At 39.4% G+C, this 19,064-nt stretch overlaps 1 protein-coding gene across 1 annotated transcript in view; it reads right to left on the minus strand.

The window, feature by feature from the left end:
• igdcc4 (immunoglobulin superfamily, DCC subclass, member 4) overlaps positions 1-19,064 on the minus strand; it is a 47,687-nt gene that overhangs the window by 18,424 nt on the left and 10,199 nt on the right. Inside the window, exons 2-10 of the mRNA XM_026294006.1 lie at positions 14,409-14,723; positions 9,522-9,663; positions 7,044-7,177; positions 4,483-4,617; positions 3,687-3,839; positions 2,051-2,461; positions 1,801-1,965; positions 1,455-1,592; positions 336-518 (exon numbers count right to left, since the gene is read on the minus strand). Of these exons, the coding sequence (XP_026149791.1) occupies positions 336-518; positions 1,455-1,592; positions 1,801-1,965; positions 2,051-2,461; positions 3,687-3,839; positions 4,483-4,617; positions 7,044-7,177; positions 9,522-9,663; positions 14,409-14,723 (1,776 nt within the window). The remainder of the gene's footprint in view (positions 1-335; positions 519-1,454; positions 1,593-1,800; positions 1,966-2,050; positions 2,462-3,686; positions 3,840-4,482; positions 4,618-7,043; positions 7,178-9,521; positions 9,664-14,408; positions 14,724-19,064) is intronic.

A 19,064-nucleotide genomic window follows, 5' to 3' on the forward strand; every position in this document is an offset into this window, starting at 1 on the left:
CCCACACTAAAAACCGGTATATAGGCTGTGATTGTGGGTACTACCTAATATGTGTAGATCAGAAAATTCAAAGAATTTGTAATACTTTGTAATACTTAAAAATTTAGATGCCAAGGAATTTGAGGGATTGTTGATTGACAATGTGAATATTAAAATGTTCACAAAGAATAATTTTAATATATAACAGAGTAAGACCAGATATAGACCAGATTCAGGAAATTCCAATAAAGCTTACTCAGTTACTTAACTTTTTCCATCTGAATATCTTTCAAAAATGAATCATTCTAGAAATAATATAGGTTTTAGAAATGAAAAAGGTCTGGTGTCTTTCTTACCCATGCTGTGGTCACTGTGGTTGTAGTGGGCTAATGTTTGGTGCTGGGCCCACTCTGATGGGACTCCAAAGCCAACGCCTGTTCCAGCTGCTATCCTCAGCCTGTAGGCCTGGTTGGGCTGCAACTCTCTCAGTGTAAACTGAGTCTCATTACCTCCCACCTCCACTGAGAACACAGTGTCCACTGTGGGAACACACAATATATAAACACAGACACAAAAATACATATATGACAAGTATATATCTATATATACTGTTATGCATATGTATATATACACAAATATATAAATATATATAATGTTCTTTACTGTGTTGTTTTTGCAGTAATTCAAATATATTATTTGTGGTTTCTCAAGGACAACCTGCTATTAAAATGGCTCTTTTCAGAGTGAGCTTGATCTCCCTGAACTTTCTGGAGAAGACAACATTTAGGATAAAAGATTTTACTCTGCAAGTATACTTTTGCATTGTCTAAATATAATTAGCCTTATCATACAAATTACAAGCCTCTGCACTTTTAAACTATTAGGAACTACAGGCATGGCTTTGGCTGGGAAATGCAGTGTAATTCTGGTGCACAATTACAATTCCATTAAAACCCTCTCAGAGCTCCTCTTTAGGAGGACAATTTCTGCAGCTTTACTTGGCAGAGGTGCACACACACAGACCTCTCCAAAATCCAAAAAACCATTACAGACAGTTATATCCAGTGTGCCATCTTGATGTTTGCTGCCTTTTCAATCCAGACTTCTTGGAGATGAAATTTTTCTTTCTCTCTGAGACCTTAACCTCTTTCCCTCTGTTGCTGTTTTTAAAATTGGTTGTTTGGCCATTATATAAAAACACCCAGACTCCAGCTGCTAATAATGCATTCCTTCTGTTAATAATGTATTCAGTGCCTCTTTTATGTTGTGCCTGGTTACATTGTGTCCAGTATTCTCCAAAGCTTATGGTCACCAAATATTTTCTGGACACCCCTAAAGTACCTGAAGTTTTCACTTGCATTTACAACTGTCCCTTATTTAAGAAAACATAGAGCCCTTTGTCACAATGATGCAACTGCTTTCATTGGCAATTAAAATCAACTTCTTGTCAGCATTGTACTGTATGGGTTACTAACCCTGATCCAGGGAGCTGTATTCAATGCGGTAGCGGGTAACAGCTCCTCGACTGTGCTGGGAGGACAGTGGATGCCACATCAGCCTGATGTCTGTGGGGGAGGTGCTGGCAATAGACAGCTGAGGAGGTGCACTCGGCACTGTAGAAATGAATGGAAAAGCCTGTCTGATAATGTCCATTTAAAGCATGTCCTATAGATTTGGACATTTTAAGAACATACTACATATATATCTAATCTTTAATTTGCAAAGCAAACAAATAATGTTTACTTTGTGAGTCTATCACAGACTGGCCTTATTTCATATGTGAGTTCTTATTTTTACCAAATTGTTAGTTTGAAAACTCACCGTCCTCTAGCATTTCTACAGTGACTGGCAGGGATGGGCGACTGGCACCCATAGGAGAGTAAGCCACCACGAAGAATGTGTAAGCAGTATGAGGGAGAAGCTCTTTGACATGATACTCTGTGGTGTCATTGTTCATCGCAAACTGATACTCCATGTTATCTGAGCCTGGAAAGGATAAAAATTCAAATGAAATATCTTTTTTTTTTTTTAAACATGGGCATGTTACACACGTTTAACGACAGAAACACACCTGCAGCGCGCTGGCAGTGCACAGAGTAACCAATTATTTGATCTGAGTTGTACTCAGGTTTCTCCCAGGCGAGCAGAGCAGTTGTGCTGGAGTAGGGTGTAACAGACAGGTGACGAGGAGGGCTGGGCAGACCTTCCCTTACGATGACAGTCAGCTTGGCAGTGGCGCAGGCCGTGCCCAGCCCGTTGTCTGCTATGCACTGGTAGTAGCCTGCATCCTCCAGTGCCAGTTGGTTGATGAGCAGGACTCCAGGGCTTTGGGTCTTCACCCGTCTAAATGACCTGATGGGTTGGCCATTCTTCAGCCAATGCAACACTGGAAGAGGCTCGCCAGAGCTGTTGCAGACAAACCTGGCCGTGTTTCCCCGGGAAAGGGACACTGTCTCTGGAGGCTGGAGAATCACTGGAGGGGCTGTGGGAAGCAAGAAACAAAACTTTTAATGTGTACACTATAAAATTATTGGCATCAAATTATATTTAGATTTAGCTTTTGTTTAAAAGCCCTTGCCCATGTGAGATCTAAACCTACAATGAGATATTAAGCATGATCACCGAAGGCACTAGCTTTCAAAAAGATATAGCAACTGGACTACCCACATTTTCAAACAGGAGTAGGCAACTTGCCTTGTTCATTAAATTACAATGAAGTACTAAGTAATAATATAGTCTTTCTAAAACAAGCATATTAAACTTATATTTTCCATCATGCAGGGTTTTCAGTAGATGTTGCAGTGTTTTGGCAGCTCATATTACGGAGTAGAAGTGGTGTGATCCACTATAGGGGTGTCTGATACTGTGTTAGATGTTTACTTGGGAAAATATTGTTTGACAATTATCAGTGAAGTTATGATGAATGTGTAAATAAGTTAACCACCCCTCTCCCTCCCAATACTATTTTTAATGTCCAATCATTAACTACATCATCTAAATAAAGCATGTAAATGCACCATCTAAATAATCATCTAAAGACTTCATAAAAATAAGTCATTTAAATATGTTATACCCTGAAAAATCCATCCATCCATCATCTATACCCGCTTATTCCTTAACCAGGGTCACAGGGATCTGCTGGAGCCTACCCTGAAACGTAGTTCTCTTTATCTGTTTCTTTCTTCCTCACAGTATCACGCTGTATCCTCGGGAAGCTACTGAAGTCTGAAGGTTCCTATTTGAAACCCTCACTAACCTAACTAAAAGCTGCCCAGATATTCTGTTTCACAAGGACGTACTGTTTATCTCATTATAGAAGAACAAGTCTCTCAGTTCATGGTGAGTTTAACATTCACAGAAAGATAGTTATACTGTATCTTTTTTAAATGTGTTTTTTAGGGCCCTAGCAACAGAAGAGACATGACAGTAAAGAAGAGAGATGCAACAAAGGCCCACAGCTGGGATATGCCTGAAATATTATGATTCATGGTTGGGATTGTAACCCCAAAGCACAGGTAAACTTGGCATTATAGATGTATTAAAACAAATTACTTCAAAATGGTGATTTACACTGATAACATCTAGGACACACTGAAATTTGTCAGATTTTTTTACATTACCATCTGACCCTCACTCACTTGGTAATTTAAGAGGAAACTGGTGACAGACTAGTCTCAGCGAACTAGCTCTCAGAAAACAACTCTTACCAGGCACATGTAGCTCAGCGGCAGCAAACACAAACTCTCTGGTCTTGGGCTTGTTGGCCCGGCAGACATAGACACCGGCATGATGACGCCTTGTGTCCCTGATCACCAGGTTTGTTGCAAGGACCATAACATCAGTGGAAATGGGCTTTCCATCTGGCCAAAGAAGAAAGCAACACAGAACAATAGAGGACAGTTTGAGATCATACAGATGAAAATAAAGACACTGGCCTTGAGAAAAGTGGAGCTCATATCTTAGGCTTTCAGTTACCTGAGAAACAGAGAGAGGCAGCACTTTGAGCAGTGGGAAATTTAAACTGTAATCCCACAGGCTGACCAATAGGTGGCTCTGTGACTCTGGGTTACCTGAGGCATCTGCATTGGCACTCCTATGCTGCAAGTGAAATCATTCACTGTTCTCCATATAGATCACTATTGAGTTGGTCTGCCATTTTGTAGCAGTCCGATTTTCGACAGACAATGATAATCCTAATTTTGTGTGACATTACTACCAAAACTTTACAAGTATGTGTGTGTTTGAATGCATTCATGTGTTTCTGTATCAAAGTTGTGGAGATCTTTTCTGAATATTCCTTGATTATAAATCATCATTTGCTTAAAGCATCAAATATAAAGCATCTATAATCACTACAGCAACAGCTACAATGTTTGCTTTTTTGTGTGTAATAGACATACAGAAAAGTGAGGCACAGCTAATTAAATACTACAGGTGTGATAAAAGAGAAAAATAAATAGGAAAAGAACTAGCAAGGTAAATCAGAGCATTTGAAAGTATTACCTTGTCTGCTCCAGGATACCAGTGGTTTTGGCTGGCCTTGTGCCATACACTCCATCACAGCCGGACGACCGAGCACCACTGTGGCGTTCTGAGGTGGCGCAGCGATCAACACTCTATTCAAGGCTTCAGTAGAGCCTAAACCACCAAAAGAAATAATTACTTTAGCATTATGGTTCAGTAAACATTAGGTAAGTCAGTGCTTGCAACTGGAAAGTTTGAATTCTGAATTTATTATTAACCGGCAGCCTGTACAGGGTGTACTCCTGCCTTTCACCCAAAACTGGGATAGGCTCCAGCAGATTCCTGTGTCCCTAATTAGGAATAAGCGGGTATAGATAATGAATGAATGAAAGAATTATTAAATGAAGTATGTAAGTAAATTGAAATAAAACTAAATGACATTGAAGTCTGATTATCAGGCTTTATACCAGGGTTCTCCAGTCTCACCAAGTACTGCTGAAACATTCTTTGAATGTTCCTTGTTTCATCCCACAGCATGCAAATGTTTTATTTTTGTATTAATAATCTGGATCTGAACAGTAACAACCAAATATAGCTGTCAAAAAAAGTTAAATATTTTAGCAAAAAAACTATGAGTACCTCAAAATTGTATTCAAGTACAGTATTTGAATAATTTGGTAAATATACTGAAGTTGCTTTTCAACAGTGAGTAAGGCCTCAAAAGCGTCCTCACAAACTGCAGCATATTTATGTGAACTGCCTTTCTCAACAAAATATTACTGCTAAATTACTAGGTTAAAAAAAAACAAAAAACGCTGAGCTGAATAAAAGAAGGTGGCCACCATTAAGATACTGGTCCATAATTTTTCTCCCCGAGGTCTGATAAGGGTTATTACATTTAAAGATGTGTTGCTGGTGTGAGAGTGCCTTACATCCCTGCAATTCCCAGCCTATCTCAGCAGCACATAATGCTAATGATCTCCAGGAAGAGACTCGGCATTTGGTAAACACATTATAAATGAATCAGTGGAATTACATACAGCAAACCTTCCTTATGCATGAGGCTTTAAAGTGGGTCAATCTGCCTTTGTGAGGACTACACTGCATGATGCACCTTTGTAAGGGTGCTGTGTGTGAATATGCTTGTACAAACCTTGTAAAAAAAAAAATGAAGACGATTAAGCAAAGAAAAATAGAAAGTTGAGATTTAAGGCAGATAAATGTTTCATATTTTCATATCCTCTCAAGTATTTAACTTGACATTAATATCAAACTGTCAAAGCTTGCTTTCAGAGTTGAGGTTCTATGCATAGGACTCTGAAGTGAATGATGGCATTATATCTGTTCTTTAATCTGTTTCATCTACCGGCAGCAGCAAGACCACTGAAGAAAAATAACCTGAAAAAAATCAGCCTCTTTATCTACAGATCTATGTAGGGTGGAGTGGCTGTTGTGCAACAAAAAAAACAAAAACAAAAAACTTTCCTTTAACTTTATAATTTGTACTTCAATGATGACAGAAGTGTGAGAATTCAGATTGACAGACTGTTTCCACTATAATATTTTTTTGCGGGACCACGTCACTGAATTTTTCAATACGTTAACACCAGCGTTACTATGTGTCAGTAATCAGTGTCATTATAACAGGTTAACATAAGTGACCACTAAATAATCGCCACAGAGTAAATGTGTTTTGAAATGAAGATCGCATAAATGCAAGAAGCTTTCCCATAATGCAACTAATAACACTTTGAGTTCAGTTATAGTTTTACTATTTGATACATTTCATTATGTGGATGTTTATGTTTATGTTTTCATTTGTTTATTTTCATTTATCTTTCTTGATGATGATTAAAGATTTTGTTTGTTCTAACTTCATTGACTGCGAGTAATTGGTACCCTTGACAGTTATTTGTGTACAGTAAATACATCTCATTGATATTCTTCTTGTTTACATGGAAATTACCAACCATAAGTTATTAATGTTGCATGAGAAATAAATAACCAAAACTGTGTTAATTTGAATTTCTTTTTGTCTTTCATTAAAAAGACACAAAGCGGTGTCAAAAGAATACGAAGACTAAAAACACTAAACACATGTAAATGCTGTTTATCCATTTCAAATTCTGGGAGCATTCACTCAGACTTAACATCTGTTAGTGCACTAAAATCATAGACCGCCTCTCTAAGGTTCTATAAATTCCAGGATCTCTTGCTGTTTTCCACTGCAACACTGCATCCCCACACATCAGCACCACTGTATCATCTAACACAACGCAACTATCAGTTCACCTCCCACTCGTGCTACAAGGGGCTTAAAAACAAACTTTGTGCTGAAGCAGCAGACTATAAACACTGCAGGGGCAGCTTCCATGGGACAGACTATAACAGAGTTCAGTGGAGTGCAAGAAAGAGTGCAAGAAACTCTGAATGCTCAGGAGTTAACTGATGGAGACAAACAAATTGAAAGAGTGCCACTTTGTTAGCCCTGGTCGTTGTTGTCTTAAAACTCAAATGTGACTTATTTAGATTTGCCTAACTGCTCCCAGTGGGGCCTAGTTAAATATTCAAATGCTGCAATGTACAACAGCAGAACCTACCTGCGGTGACAGTGAGCCTGGCTTCATGACTGATGTCCTTCCTGGCAGAATTGGATGCAACACAGCGGTAGGCGCCCTCATCCTCCTTTGTTACCTCCAGAATCTGAAGCACCCCATTAGGAAGGGAAATGAACCTGGTACACAGAGGGCAAAGGAGAAAAGAGGTGACAGAGGGAGAAAGAAGGTGAATGAGAGAGAGAGAGAAAAAAGCAACTGAATAAATGACACAGTGCGCCTTAGCATGAATCTCTGCCCATCATTATTTAGGTGAGATACTTTTGTGTGCAACCACTACAAAGTGGAATTACAATTATTACAACTACATCTTAAACCTGACTTAAGTACTGCAGGGAGTTAATGATAAATGTTTTCAGAACAAAGACAAGGTAACTACTTTTGACTGAATCTGTATATAAGCATAAAAATAGTGATTAATTTGTGTTCATTATCTTTTTTGGGGGAACACAAAAGTTATTTGTACTGAAAATACTTACTGTGTGTGCTTTCAATCTAAATTACTCTACATCTCACTCCCATGCAGAGGTCATGCTTCAGACAGTATTACCCCTGGCTGCAAGTCAGGTCCACAGCTCCTTGGCAATATAATGCCATCTGACAACCTCTTATCACATTTATCATAGCCTGTTAATCCCACCAAAATGTGTCTAGCGGTAGCCTGTTCAGGAGGGAAGAAATGAAATGGAGTGGAGATGAGGTGAGGAAGAAGAAGGAGCAAGAACAGAATAAGGTAGTGGATGGGAAAAAGAATGTGATAATGAGAGGAAGACATGAAAGAAGAGAAAATAGACAAAGAAAAAATACTGAAATTGAGATGGGAAGGGGATAATAGTGAAGAAAAAGATCAAGAGGTGGCAGAGGAGCCAATAGAGAGGAAAAGGCACATTAGAGCAAGAAAGAACAGAGGGAGAAACAGCCAGTGATGCATCAGCTTTGGTTCATCTTTGTGAGAGGCCATTAACAGCGCCTGAGGTGGGAGAACGACATCCCTCCAATAAGACCTTCTAAGCAGCGAGCTGTTTGTGGGTCATGCAGGGCTACAGTAACCATTACCACTTAGTCCTGTGTAATAAGGCTGGAAACAAATTCAGCAGGGCCACTGTGAAATGTCAATATTGTTAAGTGGCCTAGTAAATGAGGAAATTTGTGACAGAACTGGTAGAGACATGGCAGCCAGGTCTACATTTTGAAAATGTTATCTAGAAAAGCACAGAAGGTTCATACTGAGTAACTTGCACAGAATATAATGTTTCAGTGCTCTTCTTACAGCTGATGAAATCCTGAGTATTTACATCGAAATTAGCTTTGCACCTTTCAGACCCACTTCCTGAAAGATGTCAGAAATAAAAACAGTAAATATACTTGAGGTGAGTGTATATTCTGTTAATTGTTAGTGTTATTAATAATTCTTGTATTGTATTGTTAAACTGATGTGTTTTGCTAATTTTGCACCTTGACCCCTTCACTAAAGCCTGTAATTGTGTGCTCCAGGGAAACACACAAAGAAGCGATGAAGTAATGGTGACCCTGCAACTACAGGACATTACAATGATTTGCATGTACATGTATGTGTAATATCTTTATTAACATAGAAGGAATATTTATGTCAAACTACAAAAATAAAAGGTTTTCTGATTTTCCCAGTTCACTATGTAGCTACACCACACTGTCATTCACCAAAGAGTACAGACAGTTTGAGGGGCACATAAGACATTTTCATTTTAAGAAACACAAACATAATTAAGTCTGTGCAACAGCGCAATGCTGAGCACATGTATACGTGGCACAAACAGGGTTTCAGAATAGAATGAATATAAAACAACAGGTCATTTTAGTATGGCATTTGCATCTAATTGAGATCATTTGTGGAGCTCAGCATGTTGAGTGTTTCCATATGAACTGTAAACTGAGAGTGGCAAAACATTTGTTATTGTTAAATTAACCAGATGATTACATCAGTGCTAGAATTCATCTCTACTGGGATTCAGGGAATAGAAAAAAAAAACTTTAAGAATTTTGATTTAACACATTTGATTGACACCATTTTTTTAATTAACCCAGATTTTAAACCCCAATGTGAAACAGCTTGTGTGATACAGTAGTCTTTACAACACAACACATTCACTGAAATTAGCTTGCATAACAATTCACACTTTGCTTTCGACAAATATGTGTTTTCCAGGTTAAATATGTCACACACCACCTAATTTAATGGACATTATACTAATGAGGCAAGACATAAAGACAAATGTGTTAGGTTAAAAAAAAAAACAGATCAACAAAATAAGACTATGTACTGAAAATAATTGGGTTGAAATTAAAAAAATTCTGAAAACTAACCAGAGTAAACATAATGCTCATTAAGTCTGATGATATAACGTAAGAAAACGACAAGACATAAGAGAGAAGATGGAATGTGAAGAAAATGAAGAGCAACAATAACATGTCAGGAAGGGTCACCTTGTCTCCTCAGGGACAGCCACTTTGTCCTTTTCCCAGGTAATAACAGGTGTGGGTATTCCCTCTATCTGGCACTCAAAGCGGGCAGCTCCCCCAGCAGGCACTGTTTGGGGTGATGGCTCCTGATGGAACTTAGACAGACCTGGGTGTACAGAAGTGATAGAGATCAGGGGGTTGTTTTTCAGAGCAGACATGATGATTTCCCAGTGGGCACACATCAAACATGGCTGGTATCTAAATTAAGTGTGTGCAATTGACCTTTTTTAATGTTGTGAAATCTGAGTGTCATCTTTTCCACCTCTATAATGACTGAGAGGACACAGTTTGCTTGATGTAGGTCACGCATGATGTAACAGACTGCAATTACACTGGAGCCATGATCCACAATTGGTCGACATCTCTCTTTCCGTCAGTACATGGACAGCTTTTTGAACACATACCAGGCACACTGACCATGGCGCTAATCCCATTCATAGCTGTCATTTAAACAGGCCAATCTTTATTTAATTTGGTTTACTTTAAAAAATCATCTTGGGTAGATTCAGAATCTATTTCAGACTTCTGGTTATGGTCTTTTAAATGTATCAGAAGTTATTTCTCTCCAGCTACAGTCTTGGCCAGGCTCCAGTTTTCACATCTTCAACACATTAACATAAGGGAAAGATCCCTACTGCAGGCAAATCCTGAGTACTGGAGGCAGCAGTGAATATTCTCGAAGGGCCTCTGACCTCTGACCTCAACAGACAGAAGAGAAGAGAATAAAACTAGTTGGCTGTCCCAGTCACTTTGCCTCTAGCTCTGACTGAGGAATAGAGTGTGTGTCTGATCAAAGGAGGGAACAGAGAAAGAAGACAGAGAGGCAGTAAAAGGCAGCAAGAAAGCAGTGAGCTAATAAAAGAAATCAAATCCCAACCGATAAAACTGGGATATAAAATAAACTACGTATTTTGTAATAGAAAAAACTGTTTGGCAGAGTCTATTTGGTGTATTAGTATAGTAATATTTCCTTACTAGCACTGAACACAAAGTACAGCTGAGGCTGATGGGAATATCATTAGTTTTTAGATAGTTGGTTATAAGTTAAACATTAGGCAAGGTGAAATTTTTTTTTTTTATCAAATCATGGCACTAACTGAAAGGTTAGGGGATCAATAAATGTATTACAATTCATCATGAAGGGGACATCAATGTCTGCACCAAGTTTCATGGCAATGGATTAGATATTAAGATCAAAACCAGAAATGTCAACCTAATTGTGTAGCTAGAGGAAAAGTCTGGGGAGCACCAAATTTATTAGGACAAATCATCTGGGAATCATGAGTGTCTGTACACAATTCTGTGCCAATTAAATTTAGTTGACATTGAGCTATTGCATGAGTTAAGTGAAAAACTTTGGCCTGCTAGTGATGATGAAAAATCAGGACACAGTTTCATCCTCTGGGCACAGGGCGCTGTGTCACATTTAACACTCCACTAATAACCAAGCATGTAAAGCTGCTAGTGCTGCTAGAGGTAAAAAAAAACAACAACAAAAAAAAAAAAATCCACCAAAGTCAGTAGGCTTCATCCTCTGGGGCCAGAAATGGGACCATACAAAATTTGATGGTATTCCCCCTGATAACTGTGAAGATATTTTGTCCAGTCTTCAGAAACTGGCACAGTCTCTATAACTTGTAGACAGGAGTAGCAACTTTCTGATTTGGGCATGCTTGAATGAAACCAAAACACTGTGTACTCAAGAAGACACAGCTTTAACCCATATCACACCCACTATTACTCATGGCAACAAACTGGTCATACGTGGTTTTCCTACTGCACCGAAGGAATTAAGTTTCTCAATGAGTACACAGATATGCACACTTGACCTCAGTAGCAGAAAGCATTTGATTCATTTCGGAAAAAAAAAAAAAAAAAAAAACTTGCAATAACTGTTATGTAGTCAGCTTTGCAGTGGGAGTTGATGATTAACCTCTGCCACTTCCAGCCATTAGACATTGTGATCTCCTCAAATAAACACAGAGTGCCTGACATGGTGCCAGACTCAGTGAGTGTGTGTGAGAGTGTGTAAATTTGAGGACATGAGTGCACACAGATATATACACACTGCTCTTCATTATGGCACCACAGCCTACATGTTGGGACAGAATGTGTATGAAGGCAGGCAGTCTGTCCATACTTAAAATGATCATAACTCATTGAATTTACAACTGATTTAACAGTTGTTACAATTCCTTACAATGCATTTCTAACACATGATTTCAGTTATGTTAAAAATCCTGACTCTTTTGGGAGTACTCACCACATAGAAAACAAGCCAATCAAAAAACACAAATGTTTTGCAATTTTATTCCACCTGCTAATATTGATAGTACATGGTGTACCCCTGCCTTTTAGCTGAGGATAGCTGGGATAGGCTCCAGCAGATCCCTGTGACCCTAAATAGGAATAAGTGGGTATAGGTAATAGATGGATGAATAGCATTGATAGTCACCTGTTAGATTAAAGGTGCAATGTGTAAAATGTGAAAGAGTTAGCAACATCTTGTGGTGAGATTACAAAATGTAATGCTGCTCTTTATGCAGATGTAAAAGGCTCATTCTAAGATTCAAATGCAAATCGTTGGTATTTTCCGGTAATTAGAGCCAGTCTATGTTTTAAAGGCACACTTTCAGGTAGCTCATTGGGCACAGTTCCATTTGAAGTGTGTAACTCTTCGATGCACTACATAAAAGGTTCCCATCTTGTCTTTCTAAGCTCCCTCCCATTTTTTCATTGTGCCTCTCTGTCTCCTGCCCTTTCCTTTTCCTAGACTCTGTCTGTCTTTGTCTGTCCCTCTGCCTATGCCCCACACTTTGGCCCTGCAGCTATCAGATTGCAGCGTTTTTCCCCTCCCCTTGTGCAAGCAGATAATTCCACTCATGACCTCTGCTGCCCAGCTTTCAGACAGAACCATACCCGAGTCACAGATATTTGTCAGAACTACTGGCAAATATAGGAAATATAAAATTGTTATTTCCTTTTTGCAATATACTAATACCCTATTAAACTGCAGTTCAACAAAAATCTAAACTGATGCAACAGTTTTGCATAAAGTGGATGGTTATGACATCAGCTCTTTAATTAAAATGTGTTGCAAAAGCTGGTAGAAATGAGAAAATATTGACAGCCTCATAATCAGAAAGGTTAATTAGCCTAATTAACATCATAAGCTGTTTTTTTTTTTCAGTATCATCATTTACCCATGGATGTGTTTGGGAAATGAAATATGTGTGCTGGCATTTTGGCAGGAAAACAGTAAGTTAGAGAGTGAAAGTAGTAGTACATTTTTAACCTGTATTTAAAGCTGGGGGCAGATCTTATTCATTGTCTCTCACACACCAACACACTTGCTTTAAGACAAGGCCACATGCATTATACTGTGCGACAGGAAAACTGGAGCAGTTGGCTTTCATAATGTGTTTTCACAGATGTGATCTCTGCTACATTCTCTCTTTAGTCTCATTTCTGATGGTGAGAACACAGTAGGAAATGAGAATGTCTGCTCAATGTCAACGTTGAGGCAGATCAGCTTCGACCTCCTGCACACTGGTCATATCTATCTCATAGACTTTCAGTGCTTATTTTATTCAAAACCTAGACACACATTCATGCACGCACACATACACACATGCAAACTGAAGGTCATTCTTAATGGTCTTTGAAGCCCTTCCTTTCACTATCGCCACAAACTCTCTTCAGCCTTTTGCGCTTTCCAACCATTCATCCCACAACCCCCCCTCCCTCTCCTTTATTCCTTATTGTCCCTCAAACAAGAGATCCTCCTAAATAGGCATGTGATGGCTGACAAAAGCTGGGGCATCCACAGAGGATACTGTCTCATTTTACACAAAGCTAATGACTAAATAAAGACGAGCACTTAGGAGTGTGAGAGAAAGAGGCCTCCTTGGAGGGGTGATTAAAAAGCTACAGCCTGTTCTCTGGCCCTTCACACCCAAATCTTCTTCTTTCCTTTCTCCTGTTTCCACCCATTCTTTCCTCTTTACTATGTGCCGTTTAATAGACTGTTGTTTAAGTGTGTACCTGTCCCCAGGACAGTTGTTAGGACCCTATCAGAGGATGTCTCCTATCTGAGGCAAAGCAGAATTAAGTTCATCTCCATCCATGCAAGGAATTTCCCTTGACAAACCTGACAAATCACATGGTCTGTGTGTGTACTGTATGTGCGTGTCCATACATGCATAGCAAACTGAATGCTTCGCATGAATGAGCCAAGCTTCTTTCAACCATATTACAAACCATTATAAAACATTTTGGCCATGCAAACACAAACACACAAACACATGCCGATATATACATACATATATATATATATATATATATATATATATATATATAATGGAAATAAACAGCAGTAGTTAAGCTAGACACAGAGACCTACTTTCCTCAACATTTTTTTTATTTATACAAAGAAAGCGTAGATTAGCATAAGCCCTGAAAACTGCTGAAACTGTAATCCTGGCTCTGTCCAAAGGTTAAGAGTACATTACAAATGAACAAGTTACATCTTCATTGTGTAACCCATGCAAAAACTTGACATGTTTGTTAAAAGTACCAGGAGTAATACTATCTAACAATGAACTTTCTACTCTATCCTGTTCAAGGTCATGACGATGGGAGCCTATCCAAAAAGGCACTAAGAGAAAGTTAGAGCTCACCATGAACAGATCTATCACAGAGCTAACATACCCACATAGAGAACTACCTACTCAGACTGTATCTATTCACATTTTTGTGTGTCCGGCTCACCTAAACTGCATATGGAACACGTGTGGTAGAAAACCCAAAACCCAAAAATAAATCTTGGTGCTCGTTCTGCTGGACACTTACTTGCCAAGAGCACATTTACGGCCCGGCTGGTCAGTGCTCCAAGGGCGCTGGCGCTGACACAGCTGTAGCCCCCCTCTATGTCCTGGGGAGGCTGCCCATCCTTGGAGTTGGCCAGCAGGAGAAGAGATCCATTGGCCAAATACTGCTGGTTGTCATTCCCCTCCAGAGGCAGGGGCTGACCATCCTGAAACCAGGTGACATTGAAAGGTGTATCACTGGCCCCCAGATTGCAGTCCAGCAAGAGGGGCAAACCTGGCTCCAACACTACATGGCTGGGTCCAGCCCCACAGCTCAGCTCCACCGAAACTGGCTTTTCTGTGTGGAAGAAAAAACAAGTTTGATTACTATGCAATGTGCCTACAACAGTATGTTCAGTGAGCTCATCTTTATTCTAAAAGGTATACCTATATTGAATTCTGGTCCATTTGTCACTATAACTTTTGTACAACATACACATACTTAGCCTCACTGCAGAACCTTTTTACTACTTTGGGAACTTTATCACAACTATAAATTAAATACTACACATATTTTATTCATTGATTTGATTATTGTTATTTTCTTACACCTGCATCATTTGTCAAACATTTTTTGCCAGTTTCAGTCCAATTTGTTATTTTGTGCCATAACTTCAACAGAGTCAATATCGTTGGCAGCACAGATGGAGAGGGGTGGTGCATTCCAGAGGCAGGGGGTTTTTGGGGACAGAGAGGAGGCCAGATTCAGAGGAGGAGGAGCTCTGCAAATGAAACGGCTGTAGCGGCATGAAGGGATTTGTATGTCAGCAGCAGGACATTAAAGTCAGTGAGAAGGAGGGGAAGTCCTGGAGTGAAAGGTTGATGAGCTGGTGTGCAATAAGTGTTACATAAATTACAGTCAAAGGATATGTCTTACCATGTAGAGACTCTGTAGTTCATAGCTGTTTTTAATTATGAAATAAGTCTTCATTAAATACGCCATAATTTTGAAAGAAAGTTGTAAATGACATGAATGCAAATGAATGCATTTGCAAGGCTTTTAGACAACACAAGAACAGTTAGTGCTTCAAAAGACCGTATTAATTTCTTTCTGTCAAGATTGGATAGGAAAAGGGACAAAAATAGAGATCTTAGAAGAAATTCAAATTAGTAAAAAACAAAAAGAGAAAGACCAAGTGAGAACTGGAGATGGGACATAAAAAGAACTAGACATCAAATCTTGACTGACAAAATGGCTGTTAAATTCTCTTTCATGGCAAGGCTGGATGGCATTAAAAGGGAAAAATATCCCAGTTTTAGCTCTCTCCAAGGAGATCACACACACATAGATAGGCATACACAGTGTCCACATTTGACATGTACATCATGAGCTACAACCACCCCCCACCCCCTCCAATAGATGATTTAGGTTTACTTTTTACCTCGTACCTCTACTGATACGGTTTAGCATCTTTGCATCATACCTCATATTGAAAACCGCTCTACTGTACGTTTATCATCTGACCTCCTCTATAGACAAATCTGGAGGCTGATTTATGTGCTCTGCTCTCAAGCGCAGCTGCTGTGGTAGGTTTCAACTGAAAACATCTACAGTGACAGTGAAAGTGGAGATATTTGGTTTGTTAGAGTTACTACTGTAACAGATGATGTTGGTCTGTGTGACTGTTGAAGTTACTGAATCTCAAATCATGAGTCTGAAGTTAGTTTTGACAGAACGTTCTGATGGGGAAACGTTAACATACTGCCTCTGTCTAACCTCCACATTCTCAGTGTAAAAGCACTGTGTGGAGTAGCCAATGAAATCCAAGGAGAATGACTTGCTACCTTATGTATTCCAAATAAACGCATCATTAAAAAACATCGGCCTGACATTGTAAGGGTAAGACATTGTAAGAGATGCTCCTATGGGTCGTATCAGAGACAAGGAACGTGTTCGCTAAGGTTGGTGGACTCATTAGGATGGCTCACCATCGGCCCTGTGTAGGCAGATTGCTCAGTCTAACTGCGGGTGTCATTGTGAATGTGACTACAACATGCGGGTTTAATGGAGTGTGTTGGGTTGTTGAAGCAGTTGATTACAGTGGACCCCAGAAAAGACAATGATTTCAGTTCTAGCCTTTATTTTAACTTGAAAGCTATGTTTATTGTCATTACTTGTAAGTTTACCAGTGCATAAACCAAGATTTCTCAATAGCTGACAAATACTGTAAACTAACATTAAGTCACTTCACGTCTTTTCAATAAAGTCATTATGTGATTTTAACTGTACCTGTGTAAGTCATCTTATTTAAACTTCCTTCCTATGCTTGAAAATCAATTTCCTCACACACACACACACGCACACACACAGACACACACATTATTGGTTTCTTGGTTGCTTTCTTTCAGCTTCTCCTTTTGTGGCATTAGATTAATTAAGTTAATGGGGGATGGATTTTTTTTTTTTCTTTGATTAAATGAGGCCTGCACACCCCCATCACTTCTTGATATAGTGGCTGGGTAAAGCTGAGAAAAGATGCTGTACTCTGAAACCACATAAACATGCCTTGCACTGTACACCATCTTCATCCATCCATTATCTATACCTGCTCATTGTTATTTAGGGTCAGGGGGATCTGTTGCCCCTGTACACTATCTTTTAGGAACAACCTACATCAACACAGAACGGTTCTATGAATCCAGTCTTCCGCACTCCCATTTCAACTAATTGGGTCTTATTAAGTCATTAAAATGTTAGGAGCCGTTGCCCAGCTCACTGTCAATAGTTTCTCTTGGCAAGAGATGAACCTCATCCTGTGTTGGACATGGAAACCACTACACCTCACAAAATTGGATAGAGGTGTGATAAGACCCATTCAAAACAGAAAAGGAAAGTAGAAAAACACAAATTTCCTTTTACTGAGCATTGGACAACTTGCTTGTGTAAAACTAATTACAAAATAAAAAAACATAGAAACTTAGGACTAGCATGACCTACTATCCTACCTTTTGAAAAAGTAGACAAGCTAAGTATATTATATTTCAGGTTTTGGTTATTCCATTTGGGAATTCACACACACATTCACACCAGAAACTCTGACATGCCCTAGATTTATGGCCTTGGGCACCACATGTACACATATATTCACACATTAACATGTACACACACCTACACACTCATTACAACACACAGAGACACATGACTGTCAGTGTTTCTTGAGGACACGGTGTGGTGAAGAAGGGGGGATCTGTGAAGTGGCCATTTTGGCATTTTACTACACAAGTGCGAGCTGCTGTAAAGGACAGTGTGCACTCTGGCATATAGTAGTGGCTGTGCAAACTCGCTGAACTGTAGTGAATGGATTGTGCTGGCGCTGTGCCAAGAGGTTCATAGCTTACTCTAAGTATCAAAAAGACAGCGTTTTTGAGAAGAACGAGAGGATGAAATGAGAGCAACAGCCAACGGGAGCCCCTCAAAAGCAAGCTCCAAAAAAGACAGAGGAGTGATGGAAAAACTCAAGCTTTCAGGTTTAACCATCTTCGGGAGGAGGTAGAGGTGACAAAGAAACAACAGGTAATAAATACCAGGTGTGCTATAGGGTAGCTGGGATTAAACAGGCGATATCACAAGCCTTCACAGCTAGTGAGAGTCAATAAGAGCAATGGCACATTCAAAGACAGTGATCACATTATCCAAACAACTGCAGAGCTTTAGAAGCAAATAGACCTGTGTCCAGGGAAGGTTTATATCTACCAATAGAAAATGCTTCTTTTAGCAACAGTACGTCCCAGCATTTATGGTACACTTATTAACTATTTGAGCATTATTGTAAATTGTCCATAAATAATATGTGCTTTTCATGAGTTTCCTCCATTTATTAGGAAGTTTCTCAATGTCAATTAGAGGTTCAAACACCTTACAAGCTGTCACATGTTCATATGTAACATTGTTATGCCCTTTTTCCAAGAAAAAGAGAGTAAAGCCAGTGGAGATGGATAAGTGAAAAGGGCAGATCTCTCAGTACCATCAACACTTTTTAGTTCACTGCTGTTAATAGATCCCCTGTTCACAACGGGTTTGGGAAAACAGAAGGAGAAAGAGGAGGAGCAAGAAAAGGAGAGTCAACCAACACTGCAGCCAATATTTCACTGGGCCCAGCTCACTGTCAGCAGAGGTTGGACACCCAGTGACCCTGAGGGCACAGCTCAGATTTCCACAGACTCTAAAGTGAATACCCCAGGCCTTTTAGAAACTACAGATACGCTCAGCTACAAGAGATCAAAAAACAGTGCTTTATGTACTGAATTCCCTTTTGCCCAACGCTGACACCCTAGTATAACATAGAGCATATCTTGTCATGCGCTACTCTTTTCCATTGATTTTTTTGTTTTGTTTTGTTGCTGGTACTACTTCGATTTCACAATAAAAATTTCATTTACCCAGCGCTTTTACACTCCTACTCCACTTAAAAAGTACATTTCTGTCAGAAATATGCCTTTTCTATAAAATTGTGTTTCTGTGTTCCACACTTATTATCTTGACTTGATGCTTCACACGATGCATTACAGCCACGCATGCTGTTAAAGATTTTTATGTGTATATTATCAAGAAGGCATCTGTCCAGGATGCACCCCGCCTCTCACCCAGCGTCACCTGGGATTGTCGACAGCTCTTCCTGGGACACTCTACAAGGATAAG

This window comes from Mastacembelus armatus, chromosome 3 (genome assembly GCF_900324485.2).
Source record: "Mastacembelus armatus chromosome 3, fMasArm1.2, whole genome shotgun sequence".
Classification (NCBI taxonomy): domain Eukaryota; kingdom Metazoa; phylum Chordata; class Actinopteri; order Synbranchiformes; family Mastacembelidae; genus Mastacembelus; species Mastacembelus armatus.